The 21,289-nt window shown below is 47.3% G+C and overlaps 1 protein-coding gene across 1 annotated transcript; it reads left to right on the forward strand.

Moving 5' to 3' along the window:
• Positions 1–40: 40 nt before the first annotated feature.
• Positions 41–19,899, forward strand: LOC146975610 (stonustoxin subunit beta-like; the record flags this gene model as incomplete). Its single annotated transcript, XM_085794622.1, has 4 exons — positions 41–225; positions 318–491; positions 18,992–19,038; positions 19,177–19,899. Coding segments are annotated over 4 exons (957 nt in total), but the record flags the coding sequence as incomplete, so codon positions are not given.
• Between the last annotated feature and the right edge of the window lie 1,390 nt (positions 19,900–21,289).

Consider the following 21,289-nt stretch of genomic DNA (forward strand, 5'->3'; position numbering starts at 1 on the left):
GCAACAGGTCAAATGTGAAATTCCTTTCTTTCCTCATGATCATCTCTTCAGACTGAGCAGCTGTAACCTCTCAGGGAGAAGCTGTGAAGCTCTGTCCTCAGTCCTCAGCTCCCAATCCTCTAGTCTGAGACACCTGGACCTGAGTAACAACAACCTGCAGGACTCAGGAGTGAAGCTGCTGTCTGGTGGACTGGAGAGTCCACACTGTAGACTGGAGACTCTCAGGTGAGGATCCATCCAGCTGTATATCTGATGACACTTGAACACAGCAGCAGGAGTTGAACAGAGGGTTCCTGTGTGTTGTTGTGTGTGTTCAGTCTGTTAGGATGTCTGATCACAGAGGAAGGCTGTGCTTCTCTGGCCTCAGCTCTGAGCTCCAACCCCTCCCATCTGAGAGAGCTGGACCTGAGCTACAACCATCCAGGAGCCTCAGGAGTGAAGCTGCTGTCTGCTGGACTGGAGGATCCAGACTGGAGACTGGACTCTCTCAGGTATGGAGAGGCTGCTGCAGCCACACACACTGTCTGATAGAGGGGGAGGAGCTGGAACATTTTCTATGGCCCCGTTCACACCTGGTATTAACATCAGTCTCAGATGGTTGATGCATTGATGACGACATCATCTCTGATCACTCAGATCATAACCAGAGGTGGTGTAGGCCACATTGAAGCTCCGCCCACTCCACTGACATCCTCTGTCACATTCTGACTAGTCCCAACACAGTTTATACTGAATTCAAAATCTCTGAGTGATTCAAACATGAGCTGTGCAGCTTTCATCAGTCACAGTGATGAACTACTGGGATCAGGAGTTTCTCCTCATCATGACTTCGGTGTCTCATTGTGACTCACTGTGTACAATGAGTATACAGTAGTCTACATGTCACGGTAACTGCTTTAAAGAATATTCACACTGAGTCAAACTTCTGTTCTCACAAATACATTGGTTATTTACTGGACAATTGTAGTACAGCATAAGAATGTATATTTTGGTGACTTCCTGTTTGTATTGACGGCGGCTGGAATCTGTCTGACTTGACGGCAGCTTTCCGTCACCGCCCCCTGCTGCTGCCGCCTGGTCTCGGCCACCTTCCAGGCAAGGCGCAGTTCATGTCGAACAAGTCTAGTGAGTGAACGTGTGTGTCTCACACTGAAGTGACATCATGTAACAGATAGGAAAAGAAAACTAGATATTTTTATATTATTATATATTATTTTTTATTTTATTTTATTATTATTAATTTCACCAAAATCCATCACATGATGTGTTCTAGTTTATTTTTATTTTCTTTCAGTTTATATTTTTGTGTGTGTGGGGAGGGGGGGGGCACAAAGTGACGGAGAGCGTTATCATCTAACTCAGCGGTACTCAATAGGCGGCCCGCGGGCCGCATCCGGCCCACCGAACCTTCCAATCAGGCCCGCGACTGAGTTCTACTAGTTTACATATTACTGTATACTGTATTTCTCGGGCTCCGTGCGCCTGTAAGTCAATGCGCTGGGACATAGAAACACGTGCGGAGCGTTTGTGTGTGCCTGTGAGGCCCTGCACTGGGATACAGAAACGCTGACGAACCCAAATGACCATGCGCGAGTGTTTGGGGAGCGGGCTGGACTGCAGGGTTTTCCCTGCCTGTCTGCAGAGACCGTGGGTGATTTTCACCCCCGTCTTGGTTCAACTGTGTGTGCATCATGCATGGGGGGCCGTTCAGATGAAGCGTCTTTTGCGCGCGCTCAAACCCATTCACTGTAGCCGCGAGTCATGCACGCTCACAACTCAAAAGCCGTAGCCGCGCGCATTTGATGAGACGCATTTTTCGTGCACGTCAGCGGTGCACAGTCCTGTGATGGTCAGCCTCCTTTCATATTTAAGCTGAAAATCACAGGGCATGTCTGAGGATACAAGTCAGCAGTGTAAAGCTCCAGCATGCTATGTAAATGATGATATGACAATGTCAAGATTTTTCATTTTATATCATACAAAACACCATGAAGTGTATAAATAAAAATTATGTGCTTACAAGTAAAATAAAAAAAATTTAAATCATTAGACGAAAAAGGTGAATTTAATTTCAATCTAGGCCTATTTGAATGTGCGGCCCCCAAGGTGTCTGTGAAGAAAAATTCTGGCCCTTCGAAAAATGTATTTGAGTACCCCTGATCTAACTCTACAGCTGTGTCTGCAACTAGTCAGAGAGTGAGATTGAGGACGCCAAAGAGGACCATGGCCTTGGCATTTTCCTCAGAGAGAAGGTAGGGCAGATAACTGCCCCCAGCAGTAATCTAACAGAAAGTCACTATGACACAGAGGGATTGGCCATTAAAGGGATATTCTGGCATAAATTTAACCCATGGTCCAACGCACCGTAACACCGAGTTAGACCCCCCCTCGAGAGATGTAGTCTGCTAACCGCTAGCTTCTCCAGTTGTAGCAACTTTAGCAATGACCGCACCATAACAAACAGCGCAGTATGGATCCACTAGCCACCGATCAAAAAGCCACTTATAGCCACAAATAATGCTCAGAACAGCACCAAACGTCATCAACAGTACAAACAGGGTCCCAGCACATGATACGAGGCATCAAACATCTGTTAGCTTTGCCTGGTTTTTATTGAAAAGAGTCGAAAACAACTCACCCACTCTCCTCCAGTTATATGCTATGCAGCAACTTTCCATGTCCAGTATAGAGTCCAGGCACTGACAACACACGTCCGAGGCCGACTGGCAGCACAAACATCTGGTTTCAGCGGCCACCAACAGGCAGTGACCACCACACTGACCACTTGATTCCCCCAGGTCCAGCACATATCCTCCACCAGCTCTCTCCCTCTGTCACTTTAGCCTCCATTTCCAGAACATAGTCTCCACTGCAGCTGCCGCTCTTTGACTTTACTCCTCCATTTCCTTCAGCTTGTCTTCAGTAAACTTGTTCTCAAACTGATAGTGGCGCCCATCGAAATGAAATCAGTCGTTGTTGTTCTCAAACTCCATAAACTCAGCCGTGTTGTCCCTGCTGTGATGTCTCCTTCACTAAATTACAGACAGTCTCTTCCGGGCAACAAACGGCGTCCTGATCGCGCGTGACGTTGCGTCTAATCTTGCGCTTGTTTACGTCATTCTCTCCGTTCATTCCCCTGTGAACACTCGATAATAACTTTTATAAACTGATAGGCAAGATACATAGGAACTTTGGCTGCATTATGGAGTAATACACACACATTCATCCTTGAGCATTAATCGCCTCCACGCCAGCTGACTACCTGTACAAGCAGACATCACAGATAGGATATGGGGGAATCAAGTGGTCAGTGTGGTGGTCACTGCCTGTCGGTGGCCGCTGAAACCTGATGATTGTGCTGCCAGTCGGCCTCGGACGTGTTGTCAGTGCCTGGACTCTATGTTGGACACGGACAGTTGCTGCATAGCGTATAACTGGAGGAGAGTGGGTGAGTTGTTTTCGTCTCGTTTCAATAGAAACCAGGCTAAGCTAACAGATGTTTGATGCCTCGTATTATGTACTGGGACCCTGTTTGTAGCTACTGTCGATGACGTTTGGTGCTGTTCTGAGCATTATTTGTGGCCATAAGTGGCTTTTTGATCGGTGGCTAGTGGATCCGTATACTGCGCTGTTTGTTATGGTGCGGTCATTGCTAACTAGAGAAGCTAGCGGTTAGCAGACTTCATCTCTCGAGGGGGGGTCTAACTCTGTGTTACGGTGCGTTGGACCATGGGTTAAACTTATGCCGGAATATCCCTTTAACTACACAAACTATCTATAGGCAAGTGAAATAATTCTCGAACAATCCCCTCTTATTGATCATAAGATCAATACACTATAATTTAGCACCTTAAAGCAGAACTATGCAAGTCGGCCGGAAATAGCTCGCTCCTTCGTTGGTTTCTCTTTTTTTTCCCCTCTCCCACAGTCCTGGGAGGCACATGCATAGACTGTAAAAAGAATGGACGTAGCACCCGTGACGTCACCCATTGGTTTGGAGGAGTCTGTTATATGCCGCTACTACGGAGGTTTGAACCGCGCCATATTGGATTCTACTTGCCATATTTGGAGCGGTGCGGCCGTTAGCCGGCCGAGGGCCCGCCCACTGGCCTCAAAGCAGTGGTCTCCGGACCTGTCACTCAACGTTCCCGCGCTCTAATTGGCCAGAACTTTTAACCTAATAACAGTAAAATGGTAGAGTTTAAAAAAAATTCACCCCCCTCAGAGTGTGTGCGGGGGTAGAAACTATCAGTTGAGACCAAAAAAATGAAATGTACCAGGCTGTAAATATGTTTTTTTAAGCTGTAAAATCGGCTATTTTAACATGGGGCTCAATTGGAATTGCTCCCTTCTGGAGCCAGCCCCCAGCGACAGCCGAGGGGATTGCAGTTTTTTGAATGCGGAAGTGAGCTTCACTTCTCAGACCGACAACTGCCCCCTTGGGCACATGTCACTGTCGTAAAAAAAAAAAAAAAAAACTCGCCGCCACCACCTCTTCCACCCTCTCCACCACCTACACTGTGCTTGTGTTTACTGCTGAAGGTAGAGAGCGGTGTTTGCTAAACCCTGCTAACACGGAGCTAACGCTAACACGGAGCTAATGCTAACACGGAGCTAACGCTAATACGGCCACACACAGACAAAGACACAAAGACACAGACATACACACACATGAATAAAGGTTCCAAACGCGAAGGCGTGTGTGTGTGTGTCATGATGTATTACATTATCTTATAAAAGATCCATGGTGTGTGTGTGTCCGTGTTAGCATTAGCTCTGTGTTAGCCACAAGCCGAACTTCATCAGTACAAACATTTCATGTTTCCATGGTTTCCTCCGACTTTCCGAACTCAAACCAATCACGATTCATGACATGCATGATGTCATCTGCGTTCCTATCTCGTACTGCCGTAAGGCAGTTTCTCGCGATAGTTCTATCCATTGACGAGATTTGTGACACCGAGACGGTGCAAGTGCGGTTTTCAGCCAGCGGGGGGGGTGGGCGCGTTGGCCTAGACCCCATTCACCTCATAATAGGTCACTCAACCATCACAGTGTCTCTGAGCCACAATAATTACTGCTGAAATCCTGCATAGTTCTGCTAATAATTACTGCTGAAATCAGTAATTACCTATGAGATCAAATGTAAAATGTAATAAACAATTAACTAATTGGCTGCCAGCCATTTTCAGAGCAGAGAGCCCCATACTGCCAGCCGTTTTAGAGCATTTTGAACGATCTTATAAGACCCACAGAATATTGTGTTCTATGACTATGTAAACACCGAAACTACCAAGAGAAAGAGTAGACTGTCTTCGTTCAATAGGGGGAAAAAAAGTTTGTTTCTACCTTCTTCCGTTCTTTTGTAAAGAACAGTAGAACATAGGCTGGTTTCGCCAAAAACACCAGTTTTTGACCAAAACACTGAGAAAACGAGCTTTTTGTGGAAAGAAACGTGTCAAGCAGAACAGTGACTTTGACGTTTATATTTTTTGCTTTAGTGACACCTCACACATCTGAACAGTGTTCTCCTTCTATAAAACAACAAAAACAACACTGAGAAAGGACTTTTGATGGAAAAATAATAATTTACTTTTTTGTACGTTTGTAGCTGTCACATGACCTCTGCCCCATGGTTGACCACTGCTCGATCCACGACCTGTAAATTATAGAAATATATAGAATTAAGCCTACCATAAAAATACATCTCTTATAGACGTAGTCAGAGTTTTTTTTTTTTTAACCTTTCCGCCGGCGATAAGCGATCCGCCCTTCTAGCAGTAAAAGTTAGCTCGCTAGCAAGTTAGTTTATTTTTTATTTTTTTACCATTGATGTATTATATTATTACCTTGTCTTGACGAGTCTCTGCTGCTCCTGGTTGATCCGGACGGAACCGCTCATCTGACGAATCCGGGCACGGCTGCCGAGCCGTCAGTTGAGCTGAATGTGGTGACGCACCGTGAGCTGACTCTCTCACCGGCCGCTCAGCCCGGCTTGGTCGCCGGTGTCCAGCGTCGGTGTCGTTCGTCGGTGTCTTTTTCAATGATCTCCATCGTTTTCTCACGATCGCGACCCTCTTCCTCTCCGAACTACCGCGACACATACGGTACATAATGTGCTGACGTGCGTAACACATAGGCTCCGTGCGTAAGTTTCTTTAGCATATCTCTTGTCATCTCGCTTCTTCTTCTCATAATCAATGCTGATCTCTCATCCAAAGAGGGCACTACTGCCACCTACAGGGCAGCTACACGTCTTTACACTAGTTTACAAGCCTGATATTGATGGACAAGCTCCGCCAGACCGTCCTCCAGCCCCTCCCGTTGAAAAACGCAATTGACGTCTATCGACGTCAATGGCAGTGAACGGTTGTAATTAGATTGACGTCTATAGACGTCAATGGCAGCCAATGAGTTAAACAAATAAATGCATTAACATTGATAAAGATGGTGTTGTAATATTAAACACAATGAAAAACAGAATCATGTGAGTCAAATAATATCATGATGTAATATTCACACCCCTCTTATGGCGCGTTTCCACTAGCGCGCTTCGGCTCGGCTCGGCACGCTATTTGTGTGTTTCCACTAGCACCCAGTACCTGCAACCAGGTACACTTTTGGTATCACCTCAGCCCTGGTTCCAAGTGAGCCGAAGCGTTACTAAAATGTGACGTCAGCCGACTGCCTTCCACTGATTGGCCGATGAGTCACTGGAAGCGTCATAACCGCGCAACGACCGACAACAGAAATGTTCCTGCTGAAGCCTGTTATTACGTGACTTTATTAAGTTTTAATATTTTTTCATGCGAGAAAGTAACTGTTTAGATCCCCAATGTGCGGTTAGTTTATCCAAACGACGGCTGTTTAGAAGTTTGCCCTGATGTTTTTTGGAGAAGTGAAGCTCCAGGTCCAAGCAGCGACCGCAACATCATAGAGGCAGCAGCCCGGCTCCTGACGTGCTCCGCCGGCCAGCCTACGATCGTCACCCTGGGGAGAAAACGACCGCTAATTAACTTAACGGGACGAGAGCAGTCAAAACGGCGGTTTAAAGCTAGCTACAGCGAGGGTAAGTTCACTTCCTGTTTACAAAGTAAAAGCACCAATTCTATCGCAATGGCTTTCCTTATGATAAAAGGCAACGGATATTTTATTTTGTGAAAATAACCGGAAGTGTGTTGCTCACTACGGCTAGCTTTACTAACGCCGACTTCGTCGGAACAAAATTGTAAACAGCTGGTATTTTGTCAGATTTTCAACACGTTGGGGATCTAAACGACTACTTTCTCGCCTGAAAATGTTTCAAATGTTGCAAAAGTTATATATTTACAGAGTTTAGAGCGTTGCTTGGCGCTGTGTTATGACGACCCCGCCCACGTCGAGGAGGCACTAGTGATACTCAGTTGTAATGGAAACACAACCAAACCGAGCCGAGCCGAGCCGTATCGAGTCGAGCCGTGCTAGTGGAAATGCGCCATTATATAGCATTATAGCATGTCAGCTTATCTGACATGTGACCCATGAATCCGCTGGAGCCAATGGGATAAACAAGAGGAGGTAAAAAAGACACCTGCGCTAACTATTCTAACCATGGAGTCAGACCTACGGGAAGAAACCTCAATGTCATGGAGGAAAACCCAAAAAGTCTAGTATCATCCAGATGACGTCATTAAGGGTGTGTAATCACTTGGTACAACACATGAATCAAAAACAGTAGTATATGAGGATTACATAACAAGGCATTCAGTATCAGACTAAATGTATGAAGGTAAATATGAAACGTTCAAAGTGGAATTACAATAAACAAGACAAAACAATCATAATAATGTAGTAACAGTTGACAGGAGGAATGATCTTCAACCAATGTGCTGAGCGCACAGTAGAGGGTCACCACCATGGAGAGGTTACAAGCACATACGATGCATGGTGGTATGGAACCCATCTCTTTGATCCTCAACTTTTCTCCTCATATGTCAAGCAGACATATGTATCAGTGATTTATTAACCTCAATGAGTGATGAGGACACTTGGCCTCACCAGCAGATCAGATGATTTCAAACAACAACACATGTAATGATCGCAAAGGATATTCTAATGAGAAGAAAGTATAAATAATTTGAAACTACTCTTTTTCTTTATTATTACTATGTGATTTGAACTTAAGTGTAATTAAATGAGAATATATTAAAGGTAGTGTATCAAATAAGTCAACTCATTTTGATAACTTTCTTACTGTTGTGTGATCCATGGACGTCTCAGCATGGTCATTTGTGTCAAATGCATCATCTTTCTTCAAACTGTGACAGTTGACGGGTCCTGTCTCTATGCCTCCAATTGATCATGCACCCTGGCTACTTGGCCAAGGAGATGTCCCTTTGGGTGACTGGTCAGCGTGCATGACTATTACCCGGGAGGTGTGGGTTCGAAGCCCGCCTGGGCCCTCTTCACCTTGCCACATTCTGGCGTTGTTGGCAGGATCCATGTAACACTAAGGGTGGGTCCATGGATTCCTAATGTGTGGCAGCCTGCGCGGAGCACAAGGACGTGCTTGTGAAAAGAGGGGGAGAGATGTGACAGTTGACGGGTCCTGTCACTATGCCTCCAATTGACTTGGCCAAGGGGATGTCCCTTTGGGTGACTGGTAAGCACGCATGACTATTACCGGGTTCAATCCCTGCCTGGGATTTCACCTTGCCACAAAACTCATGTTGATGTGAAGTGCTGGGGGGTTCATCAGTTCATTCTCACCACATTAGATCACTGCAATGTCTGCAGGATCTCTCTGCTGAGAGTGTCCCCTCTGAGGCAGCTCAAAATCAACGTCGTTGGAGTTTCACCTTTCACCTTACTCTGATGGTTCTCCATCTGCAACCAGAGCAAAAGAGATCTCCAGAGGAGAACAAAGAGAAGAGCTGCTCCGATCACGAGCCAGAGTGAGCCACCCCCTCGACCTTCGGGGTGAATCTGCACCTTGTCGCATGCACTTCGCACTGCCTTCGACTTTCAGAGATGTTCTTGTCCACAGCAACACCTGATATGGACCCTTCCACCTAGGAGACAATGACACCTTTTCCAAAGATTTTATTAGTACAAAATCCCCCTCTCTGAAAGCGTGAATGGGCTCATCCGAAGGTCTTTGGAATCTGTCTGCCACCTGTAAGTGATATTTTCGTTAGATTTCAGTTAATTTCTTCACATAGTCAAACGTGTACTCATCTGTCCAAATCAGAGTGGTTTTGCTTGGTGTTAAGGGAGGACTTACACCGGTGGACATGGGTCTGCATTTGGTGCACTCCTGATGGAGTACAACACCAATCGCAGTGCGTCAGGCTATTTCAAACCCGTTGCCATCGTTGTTTTTGTCAGTCTTTCTTTGATGGTCGAGTTCATTCTTTCTACCTGACCTGAACTTTGTGGATAATATGGAACGTGTAATTGCCAAGTGAACCCAAGAGCTTTTGAGAGAGTCTGTGTGATTTTTGAGACAAATGCTGGACCTCTGGCACTGTCAATTGCTCGTGGTACTCTGAATCTTGGAATCAGTTCTTTCAGCAAACATTTCACAATAGTTCTTGCATCTTCTTTTCATGTTGGATAGCATTCTACTCATTTAGAAAAACGGTCAGTGATTTGTAACCCTGACAGTTTGGCATATGTACAAAGTCTATGTACATATTTACAAAAGGGCCTGATGGAGGTTCTAAATGGTGCTGTTCATTTTTCTGTTCTGTTGGCTTATCATACAACCATCTACAAGTGCTTGAGATACCTGTGTGATACCTGGAGCGAACCTCTGTGAACGAATTACATCATTCATCACCAGGTAACGATTCGATTCGATTTGATTTGATTTGATTCGATTTGATACGATTCTACGATGCATTGCGATGCATCAAAATTCTACTGCACATGGCAAATTTTTCATCAGTCATGAGATGCTGAACAACAAATTTTATCGGCTGCTATGTGTGTATTATCACTCTCTTGTATCTTTGACATAAATGCCATTAAATAAAATAATATTGAATGGTACAGGATATTGGTGGCATTTTCAAACCTGAAAAAGAAAACAGAAATCACTGCTTTCCAGGGCTGCCCCCAAATAGTCGAGCACTGGTCGACCACAAAATCATTAGCCTACCAAAATTTCATTGGTCGCAGGAAAAAACAAACAAATTTTCCTTGGATGATGTCATGGCAGAATATCGATTAATCTAAACTGCAGCTTTTTGAACGCAGAAGTGGTCTTCACTTGTAGAATCCACAAACCCCCCTTGGTCTGACGCAGCTTCCAACAAGGACGTCATTTATTTATTGATTGATTGATTATTCTGCACCAACACCATGATCACTAAATAAATAAATAAATAAAAACCGAAATGACGTTCTTGCCGAAAGCTACGTCAGACACAGCAGCATCAGGTTCAATAAAGCTTTAAGGGAAAAGCGGAACTGACACTCACGGCGTCTTTCAGTGCTGCGGCCGTGTCGGCTGGATCACTTTACTCTGAGCGTCACATATCGCCGCGAAGGGGATTGCATTGGAATCAATTGAAATCCCCAGGTTGCCCCGCTCGTCATCACATGAGGAAAAACGGGTACCTAATGAGTCAGGCATGTGACGATGAGGGACAGTGACCGTTCGTCAGGCTGTTGACGCACTGAGAGTGAGAAAGTGTTGGTCCCAGCGACAATCACATGGAGAAAACACATTGGGCCCTAGTTTGGTGGCGCAGCGCAGGTGGCGCAAGGTAGCGCAGCCGGTGTAATGCAAGTTTCGACCAGCGCAGCCTAGCGCAAAGTCAGATTGGCAGATTGGCAGATCGCGCTGCGCTGAGATAGGCGTGGCCGCGCAGCAGGGGGAGGCGTCACAGATTCAGCTTGGTGCAGTGGAAGCTTCGTGCGAAAATGTCCCGCCGAGGTTGCGCTGAAAGTTCGCCACCTCAAACCAGGTCTATTCTCAGCGCAGGGCGAAGCGCAGCAGGTGCAGTGGAAGTTTGGCTGACTGATGTGCAGTGCACACACGTCACCAGGACCTCACAGGCAGGTTTCCACAGTTCCAGGCACATTTCAATGCAATAAATATCCACAATAACCACTATTTGATGCAACTAATGGAATCAACACGTGAATTTATATCTTTATAGATTGTCCCGTCACATCTGACGTCAGATCAAAGCAGAGATCAAAGGCTGTTGGCACGCGTAAGGGAAACTCCACCTGAATTAACACAGCAGGGACGAACTGGCACTGAAAAGCAGCTGTGGATGTCCTGTTCGGAACTGTCTGTTCACTACAGATCTAATAGTTGGTTTCCTCTTTCCACCAATCACTCAGTGTGCATCTCTATATTTTACTTCAATTGTCTGAATTCACACCAGCATAATTCAAAATGGATAAAAATCATCTTGGCAAACTTACAGGGATTTTACCATCAAAGCAAGACTTTTTAAAAAGAGTCTGAAAAATCTTTTCATTTTTCTTTTTGCCTTTAGTATGTTGTAAGGTGGTGTCACACTTGAACCACTGCTATTTCATTATCTAATGGATGTTGTAAAGAACTGTGGGAGTGTATAACAAAGCTTAGGGGTGTGTATTGGCAAGGACCTCACAATGCGATATGCATCACGATACTTGAGTCACGCTGTGATACAATATTGCGATCCAAATTTTGTGGAATATTGTGATATATTGCGATATTCTACATAATTCACTGACAAATTAAGAATGTATTATGCATCTTAAAATCCAAGGTGGCATATTTATTTACATCAGATAATAGTAATTCATCACCAAATAAAAACTTTGTTAACATCTGTGTTTTCTAAAAAGATAAACTCCACGTCTGTTTACCTCTTCAATCATTTTTATTAATGCAAAATGGGCAAACATATGCATCTGACAAAATTAACTGTTTGTATTGCCTACTAGTTCAAATTAATTAAATACTACAGTAACATGTGGATTGCTGCACCACTACAAGTAAAAAAAAAAAAAAGTAGTTTTATATAAATAAAAATGTTCAATTGAAAATGAAATATAACCTTATTCATTTTTTACACTCTGGCGCTTCCACTTCGTGTCTGGCAATAAGGGCGCATGACGTCCGTCCGACTACCCATTTCTCCGACCATATACATTTCTTTATTTTTGCGTCCATTAGTCCGACCTCCCATTTCTCCGACTTAAGTATCCCTAACCCTTAACCTTACCCTAAACCTAACCTTAACACTGTAGAATGGGTAGTCGGAGAAATGAGCTGTCGGACTTATGGGCAGTCGGACTGATGTATGCTCCCCTGGCAATAAAGGCTGCAGTCACACACATGCAAAACACAAATGCAGACACTAGCACTAAGGGACACTCGTCTGTCACACATACGAATAACAGTTGTGGATTTTCCCGTGTTGTTAGCAGTGAGTGGGAACGACCACAGCATCCCGCACCACAACCACACTAGCTAATGTTAGCTTGTCAGCTAGCAGAGTCTGTAGGCTCATGTAACATTAGCTCCTCCAGCTGGTCTGCAGTGCCCGCGGTGCTTCATTTACAGTAGGTGATGTGACGTGCCGCCTGAGGTGAAGCCTCAGCAGCGGTGTTCCAGGTGCAGTCCCGGTCTCTCCTGGTCCTCCACGAGATAGAAACCAGAGCTCGTCCAGCACACTTCACCGGTGTTTGTTGTAACAGGAAGCTTTGCTATGGATGAGTATCCGTCGCACTGTGGCACATTCTACACTTTATAAAATAAGTGTATGTTTGATTTAAACACTGCGCTGCTTTCCTTATCTCTTTCTCTGGTGCTGTGACAACAGGTGGCTGGTGGACCAAGAAGGCAGACGTCTGAGTTAACACACAATATGGACTTTATTGAATCCACAGGGGAGGTTGGGGCTGGAGAGCAGGAGAGGGAGGTAGAGGGAGCTGGAGGACACAGGAGGGCAGGCAGGCCAGGACGGTGAGGCGTGGTGGGGGAGAGGGTCCGGGGAAGGGGGAGCGGGTCCAGAGCGGCTGCTTGCTGGCAGGGCAGGGAATCTGGGAGCACAGGGAGACAGGGTCAAAACGAGGCAGGAGACACGGGAGCAAAAAACACGAAGGAGAGGAAAAAGGCTAAGGACACAAAAACACAGGAGACTAGAGAACACTGGATACTAAAGATCACAGAGAAGGAGCCTGACAAAGTTACCAACGTGGTGACTGTAAAGATCTGGCGATGAATGAGTGGAGAGCCGGTGTTTTTGAGCAGTGGGTTGATGAGCAGATGAGCCTCAGGTGTGTGCCCTGCAGCAGCAGCAGCCTGCGTCTGGGGCCCGCCCCTAGGAAAGAGGGAGAGATACAGGGAGGGGAGGAGACACTGGGAGAATACAGACGTGGGTGTAACAGGACCCCCCCCCTCAATGGTCGCCACCTGGCGACCCACCCGGCTTCCCTGGGTGAGCCCGATGAAACTCCCTCACCATCACTGGATCCACAATGAAGGAGCGGGGGACCCAGGAGCGTTCCTCAGGGCCATAACTCTCCCAGTCGACCAGGTACTGGAACCCCCGTCCCTGGCGGACGGAGTACACCAGGCCGCCGTCAACCAGTTGGGGGGTTGGAGGGGGGTCGGCTGGCGGGCACAGAGGGCTGTCCGAGACGGGTTTTAATTGGGAAACATGAAACACTGGATGCACCTTGAGGGAAGACGGGAGCTTCAGTTTCACTGCAACAGGGTTAACTATAGAATGAATCTCGAATGGACCCAGGTAGCGCGGAGACAGTTTCCTATAATCAGTCTTCAGGGGGATGTTTTTAGAGGATAACCAGACTTTCTGACCTGGTTTGTAGGCCGGTGCAGGGGTGCGGCGCCGATCAGCCAAGCGACGGTTCCTCATCACAGAGCGGAGCAGAGCAGCGCGAGCCTTCCTCCAAACCCTGCGGCAGTGGCGAAAATGGTGTTGAACGGATGGGACCGCAATCTCCCCCTCCTGGGCTGGGAAAAGAGGTGGCAGATACCCCAGGGCACACTCAAATGGGGTCATACCTGTTGCTGAACTGGAGAGGGAGTTGTGGGCGTACTCGATCCATGCCAGATGGGTGCTCCAAGATGCCGGGTTCTGGGCCGCCACACAGCGCAGGGCCGCTTCCAGATCCTGGTTTGCCCGCTCTGCCTGCCCGTTCGACTGGGGGTGAAACCCAGAGGACAAGCTGACCGACGCCCCCAGGGCTGAACAAAAGGCCCTCCAGACTCGAGACGTGAACTGGGGCCCCCGGTCTGAGACAATGTCCGCAGGGATCCCGTGGAGTCTAAAAACCTGTGTTACCAGAAGATCCGCTGTTTCTCGAGCAGAGGGAAGCTTTGGTAGGGCGACAAAGTGGACAGACTTGGAAAAACGATCCACAATGGTAAGTATCACTGTATTACCTTGCGATGGAGGCAGCCCGGTAACAAAATCCACTGCAATGTGGGACCAGGGGCGACTTGGGACCGGCAGGGGATAGAGGAGACCCGCAGGAGGCCTGTGGGATGATTTGCCACGGGCACACACCTGGCAGGCGGCGACAAAGGCACGTGTGTCTGCGTCCATGGATGGCCACCAGAAGTGACGCTGGAGGAGATGCAAGGTTCGGTTGGCCCCTGGATGACAGGCAAAACGTGAACAATGACCCCACTGCAGGACCTTAGACCTCACCGCATCCGGCACAAAGCGTTTGCCTGGGGGCCCGTTGCCAGGGTCAGGTTGGTTGCGGAGGGCCTCGTGGATACTGGACTCGATCTCCCATGTCATCATTCCTACCACACGGGAGGGAGGCAGAATGGGATCCTGGCTCGAGGGGGAGTCTGCAAGGGAGAACTGTCTGGAGAGAGCATCTGGTTTGACATTCTTATTCCCGGGGCGGTAGGTGATGGTGAAATTGAAACGGTCAAAAAACAAGGCCCACCGGGCTTGACGGGCGTTCAGACGTTTAGCAGTTTGAATGTAAGCAAGGTTCTTATGGTCAGTCCATACCAGAAACGGATGCTCCGCCCCCTCGAGCCAGTGCCTCCACTCCTCCAAGGCCAGTTTCACTGCTAGCAACTCTCGGTTCCCCACATCGTAGTTGCGCTCAGGGCTGGTGAGTCTGCGGGAGAAAAAAGCACAGGGGTGCAACAGGTTGTCAGACTCACCACGTTGGGACAGAACTGCCCCTACTCCCACGTCCGAGGCGTCCACTTCCACTACAAACTCACGCCGGGGGTCAGGTTGTGTGAGGATAGGAGCCGAGGTGAATAATCCCTTGAGATGCTGGAATGCAGCGTCTGCCTCAGGCGACCAACCGAAGGGGACCTTGGGGGAGGTAAGTCGAGTTAAGGGGGCTGCTACAGAGCTGTACCCCTTGATAAATCTTCTGTAGAAGTTGGCAAACCCAAGGAACCTCTGCAGCTGCTTCACGGACATCGGGACCGGCCACTCTGTGACAGCTTTGATTTTTTCAGGATCTGCCATTACCTGCCCCCTCTTGATAATGGATCCCAGGAACGTGACTGAAGTTGTGTGGAATTCGCACTTCTCCGCTTTCACATATAGCCTGTTCTCCATAAGCCGCTGGAGAACCTGCCGGACATGGGTTACATGCTCCTCCAGGGTGCGGGAGAAGATCAGGATGTCGTCTATATAGACAAACACAAAACGGTTAAGACAGTCTCTCAACACATCATTAACGAGGGCCTGGAAGACGGCTGGTGCGTTGGTTAGGCCGAAGGGCATCACCAAGTATTCAAAGTGACCGAGTGGGGTGTTAAATGCTGTCTTCCACTCATCTCCCTCGCGGATGCGAACAAGATGGTAGGCGTTCCTTAGATCTAACTTGGTGAAGATGGTGGCACCGTGGAGGGGTTCAAAGGCAGATGACATGAGGGGCAGAGGGTACTTATTTTTTACAGTGATCTTATTGAGGCCTCGAAAATCAATACATGGACGAAGTGACTTGTCTTTTTTACTCACAAAAAAGAAACCAGCTCCCAGAGGGGACGAGGAAGGGCGAATTATCCCAGCCGCCAGAGACTCTGCAATATATTTCTCCATCGCCTCTCTCTCAGGCCGAGAGAGATTATACAGCCGGCCTGAGGGTAACGGGGCTCCAGGGACGAGGTCGATGGCACAGTCATAGGGGCGATGGGGTGGCATGGAGAGGGCGCTCTCCTTACTGAAAACATAAGCAAGATCATGGTAGTTAGAGGGAACGAGAGAGAGGTCAGGAGAGGGGGACACAGGGGGGAGGATGCCACCCTCAGCGGGTGGAGGGGCGGACGGCAGGCAAACTCGGTGACAGTACTCACTCCAATTGATAATCCTACCAGCTGCCCAATCCAGGTGCGGGTTGTGGAGGACGAGCCAGGAGTGGCCTAGAACAATGGGAGCAGAACGTGAAGGTATAACTTTAAAAGTCAAAAACTCACAGTGATTTCCCGACACCTGCAGCTGGATAGGAGTGGATTGGTGGGTTACTCGGGCGATTAACCTTCCATCCAAAGCTCTGACCCTGATAGGGGTTTCCAAAGGTTCGGTAGGGAGACCAGCCTGTCGTGCCATCCCTTCGTCAATGAAGTTGTCCTCCGCTCCCGAGTCCACCAAGGCGGAGAGCTGAAGAGGACCTGTGGGAGTGCTCAGGGATGCCTGCACAGAAAAGCGTTTGGCGCTGGGTGGGGAGGAGTCAGTAAAGCTCACCTGCCGCTCCTCCATGGCAGGCGAGCCTAGGAGTTTGGGCGTAGAGGGCAGACAGCGATGAAATGACCCCCTTGGCCACAGTACAGGCATTCCTTGGCCGACATACGCCTGAACCGCTCCTCTGGTGTCAGGCGGGTCCGGTCCAGTTGCATAGGTCCGGGTTCAGGAAAGCTGGGGGGTGGCTGCCGAGGAGAGGTGGACACAGGGGAATGGTGGCCGGGAGGCAGGACAGCGGGGATGTTAAAGGGGCGTGGTGCAGAGGGCTGGCTGCATCTCACCCGACGTCTCTCTCTGAGCCGAGCATCCACTCTAACTGCTAAGGAAATGAGGGAATCAAGAGAGGTTGTCTCGTCCCTAGCTGCTAGCTCGTCCTTCAGCTGTTCAGTTAACCCCCTGACGAACACACCCCGTAGCGCTGCATCATTCCACCCAGAACCCGCTGCTAACACACGAAACTCAATAGAATAATCAGCTACACTACGGGAGCCCTGCTTGAGAGAAAGAAGCTGACTTGAAGCCTCATGTGACTCTACAGAGTGATCAAAAATTTTCTTAAATTCATCTACAAAAAGAACGAAGGAAGTGAAATAGACAGGGGAAACCGCCCACAAGGCTGTAGCCCAATCCAACGCCCTCCCACGAAGTAACCCCACAAGGTACTGTACCTTAGATTCTTCAGAAGAATAAGTAAGGGGTCTTTGCCCTAACACTAGGGAGCACTGAAGGAGAAAAGGCTTACACTTAAGCGGATCCCCAGCGTAGGGCTCCGGGTCCACAGTGCGGGGTTCTCTAATGGGGCTGGGGTAGCTGGGTTCTGCTGGGGCAGGCGTAGGGGCCGGAGGTGGTTCAGCAGGCTGAGTGAAAGAGATTTGAGAGAGTTGAACTGAAAGAGCTGAGAGCTGAGCAGTGATATGGTTTACTTGCCCTGTGAGAGCAGCTGAATTGTCCATGAGAGTTCCCAGGAGTTGGTCATGTTTCCGTAGAAGGGAATCTTGACTGGAGATGGTGTCCCGGAGATCCCCAGTGTCTGCGTCGAGGTCCGTCATGGCCAGATCTTTCTGTGACAACAGGTGGCTGGTGGACCAAGAAGGCAGACGTCTGAGTTAACACACAATATGGACTTTATTGAATCCACAGGGGAGGTTGGGGCTGGAGAGCAGGAGAGGGAGGTAGAGGGAGCTGGAGGACACAGGAGGGCAGGCAGGCCAGGACGGTGAGGCGTGGTGGGGGAGAGGGTCCGGGGAAGGGGGAGCGGGTCCAGAGCGGCTGCTTGCTGGCAGGGCAGGGAATCTGGGAGCACAGGGAGACAGGGTCAAAACGAGGCAGGAGACACGGGAGCAAAAAACACGAAGGAGAGGAAAAAGGCTAAGGACACAAAAACACAGGAGACTAGAGAACACTGGATACTAAAGATCACAGAGAAGGAGCCTGACAAAGTTACCAACGTGGTGACTGTAAAGATCTGGCGATGAATGAGTGGAGAGCCGGTGTTTTTGAGCAGTGGGTTGATGAGCAGATGAGCCTCAGGTGTGTGCCCTGCAGCAGCAGCAGCCTGCGTCTGGGGCCCGCCCCTAGGAAAGAGGGAGAGATACAGGGAGGGGAGGAGACACTGGGAGAATACAGACGTGGGTGTAACAGGTGCCTCCAGCAGCACTAGTGGACTAAACAAGTAACTCCTAGTACCAAAACATTCAATTCACCATTGCAATTTATATAATAATTTATTTAATAAAAGATTGATCCTTGGCGTCTGTGTATCGATACAGTTGTCGCCGTTCAAAATATTGCAATATTATGCTGTATCAATATTTTCTTACACACAAAGAAAAAAAAAAGAAAAAAAAAAAAGGTGAGGAGAGGAGCTCATTTGATTGGTGAAGATCCGAATCGGCCTTTCTCTCCTCCTCCTGTCTTCCTCCCGCCCTCTCTCCTCCCCCTTTGCCGTTTGCACCGGTAGGAGGGACAAGGGGAGGGCTTGCGTTGGCCTAAGTCGGACTGCGCTGCCCACCAAACTTGCGAAATGGACCTGGACACGCCTCGTTGGCGTGGCGAAGCTGCGCTGAGCTTAGACTTCGCTCGGTCTAGGAAACTAGGGCCCATGAAGTGTTTCCTCCTCGTCTCCTCCTGCTCTGTATCATCACTAGATAAAGACTCCAGCTCCTTCCTCTCTGTGCTCAGTGTTCATCCATACATACCAGCCTCCATGTGAACACAGTGATAAAACTGTGTGTGTGTGAGAGCCATGTAATGTCCATGTGTGCATGCTGACAGAGAACGTGCTGCTCTGACCCCCCTCCTCCTTTCAGGGTGGAGCCTGCTGGAGTCCAATTCCTGACACCAGGTCCATGGAAGTGTAAGTGTGTTTTTACTTTGAGCAGCACATTCAACCATCTTCACACTGTCACATCACTGACGTCATGAGTCTTCATCAAATTGTCAATAACTGATCACATGATCAATAACTGCAGCTGTGTCTTGTTCTCTCCATCAGATTCCTGTCGACTCACAATCGACACAAACACAGTGAACACAAAGATCAAACTGTCTGACAACAACAGGAAGGCAACATGTGTGGAGAAGCATCAGTCATATCCTGATCATCCAGACAGATTTGACCTTCGACCTCAGCTGCTGTGTTCAACTGGTCTGACTGGTCGCTTTTACTGGGAGGTCGAGATGAGAGGAGAGGTTTATATATCAGTGAGTTACAGAGGAATCAGCAGGAAAGGAAACAGTAGAGACTGTGTGTTTGGAAGGAACGATCAGTCCTGGTGTCTGTACTGCTTTGATGGTGGTTACTCAGTCTGGCACAATAACAACAAGACACGTATCACCTCCTCCTCCTCCTCCTCCTCCTCCTCCTCCTCCTCCTCTGTCTCTAACAGAGTAGCAGTGTATGTGGACTGTCCTGCTGGCTCTCTGTCCTTCTACAGAGTCTCCTCTGACTCACTGATCCACATCTACACCTTCAACACCACCTTCACTCAACCTCTGTATCTTGGGTTTAGACTCTGGTCTGGTTCCTCAGTGTCTCTGTGTTGAGTGAATCAGAGTCTCCTCCTGTCACAGAAACCTTCTCACTGTTGAACAGACCGTTCAGTCTCTTCATGTCTGTCACTGTCTCTCACTCACGTTTTCACATTCATGGATTAAGTTGTATTTTTTTTAAACTCTTCTCAATGATTCTTGTAAACATCTTCCTCTTCTTTTAAAGATGGAAGCGTCGATTATTACAGGACAAAAACCGTGGTGACTTAATATGGTGGCCTAATATCACATAGCTAAAAGTCTCTGAGCCGCCAGCGTCACTGAGGAGAAAAACACATTTTAAACAAATTCACTGTTCATGTTCAACTTTACAGGCTGTTTGTGAGCTGGTCACAGGTAAACAGACGCAACAAGAAACACAACTGGAAACAAACATAATGTTGTATGGACGCTGAATAGAATGAATTACATGTGATTTCTTTTTCTTTGTGTTTTCACTGAATCAAATAAAACAATGTGAATCAGTTTGATATGTGATGTGCATTTCCTGCTGATGTAGAGCAGCACAAAAACCATCAGCTACTAATCCTACCAGCCAATGATTTTTTTTCTGTTACCATGACGCTGAGTTCATTATTAAACTATATTCATCTCTGTCCTTTAAATTATCTGGTGTGAAATAAATGAAAAATGTAATGTAAAAAAGAATCAGTAAATAAATGAATTAATAAACAAACATTATGTGTCATGTACATGTTTAAATTTATTAATGGATTTATTTTGGGATACATTTCCTGGTAAATTTGTATTTATTTGTTCATCAAGTTTTGACTAAAATGTCTCTCCATAGGTGTCGACGTCTTATTCTGAAATTATTCACTGCTGCCAATGTGTGACTTTTACTTTGAAGGTGAACAGTCCCCATTTCCGACTCTCCACTTCCTGGTTTATTTCTCATTAGTCCAGAGTCTTCTATGGATGTAAGGACACACACACTGTTGTGTTGTGTTGTGTTGTGTTGTGTTGTGTTGTGTTGTGTTGTGTTGTGTTGTGTTGTGTTGTGTTGTGTTGTGTTGTGTTGTGTTGTGTTGTGTTGTGTTGTGTTGTGTTGTGTTGTTGTGTCTGTTGTGTTGTTGTGTCTAATGATCATAGTCGGTGTCTTATTCAGATTACTGGGTAAATCGATGACAATTATTGATTATTAATCAGATTTGATTCACTTGAACTGAACTGAAGTGTGACACGTTCACCTGCAGCTCAACGCTCACCTGTTCAGACTGGACTCTTTGTTTGTTGTTACAACCTGCAGATGTGTGTGTAAATAAATGTGTAGATTTCTATAATTGAGTGTGTTTACCTGTTTAAATATTTTATCATGATAACAGTGTTTCTTAATGTGATTAAATCATTATTTATACAAGTAGTTTATTCCTGATAAACATTGTTGTTAATGATAACTCTGACACAGATGTGACTTCCTCTAACTTTAACTCTGTGCATGTGGAGCCGTTTCCTCTTCAGCTGCAGCCGTCGTGTGTTTTATGACTTTGTGGTAAAAGTTTCCAGTTTGAAACCTGCAGGTCTGAGGTTTCAGGTCTCAGACTGATGAGGATCCA

The sequence above is a fragment of the Trachurus japonicus genome, chromosome 13, assembly GCF_045865225.1.
Source record: "Trachurus japonicus isolate A0001 chromosome 13, Traja_1.0".
In the NCBI taxonomy this organism is placed as follows: Eukaryota; Metazoa; Chordata; class Actinopteri; order Carangiformes; family Carangidae; genus Trachurus; species Trachurus japonicus.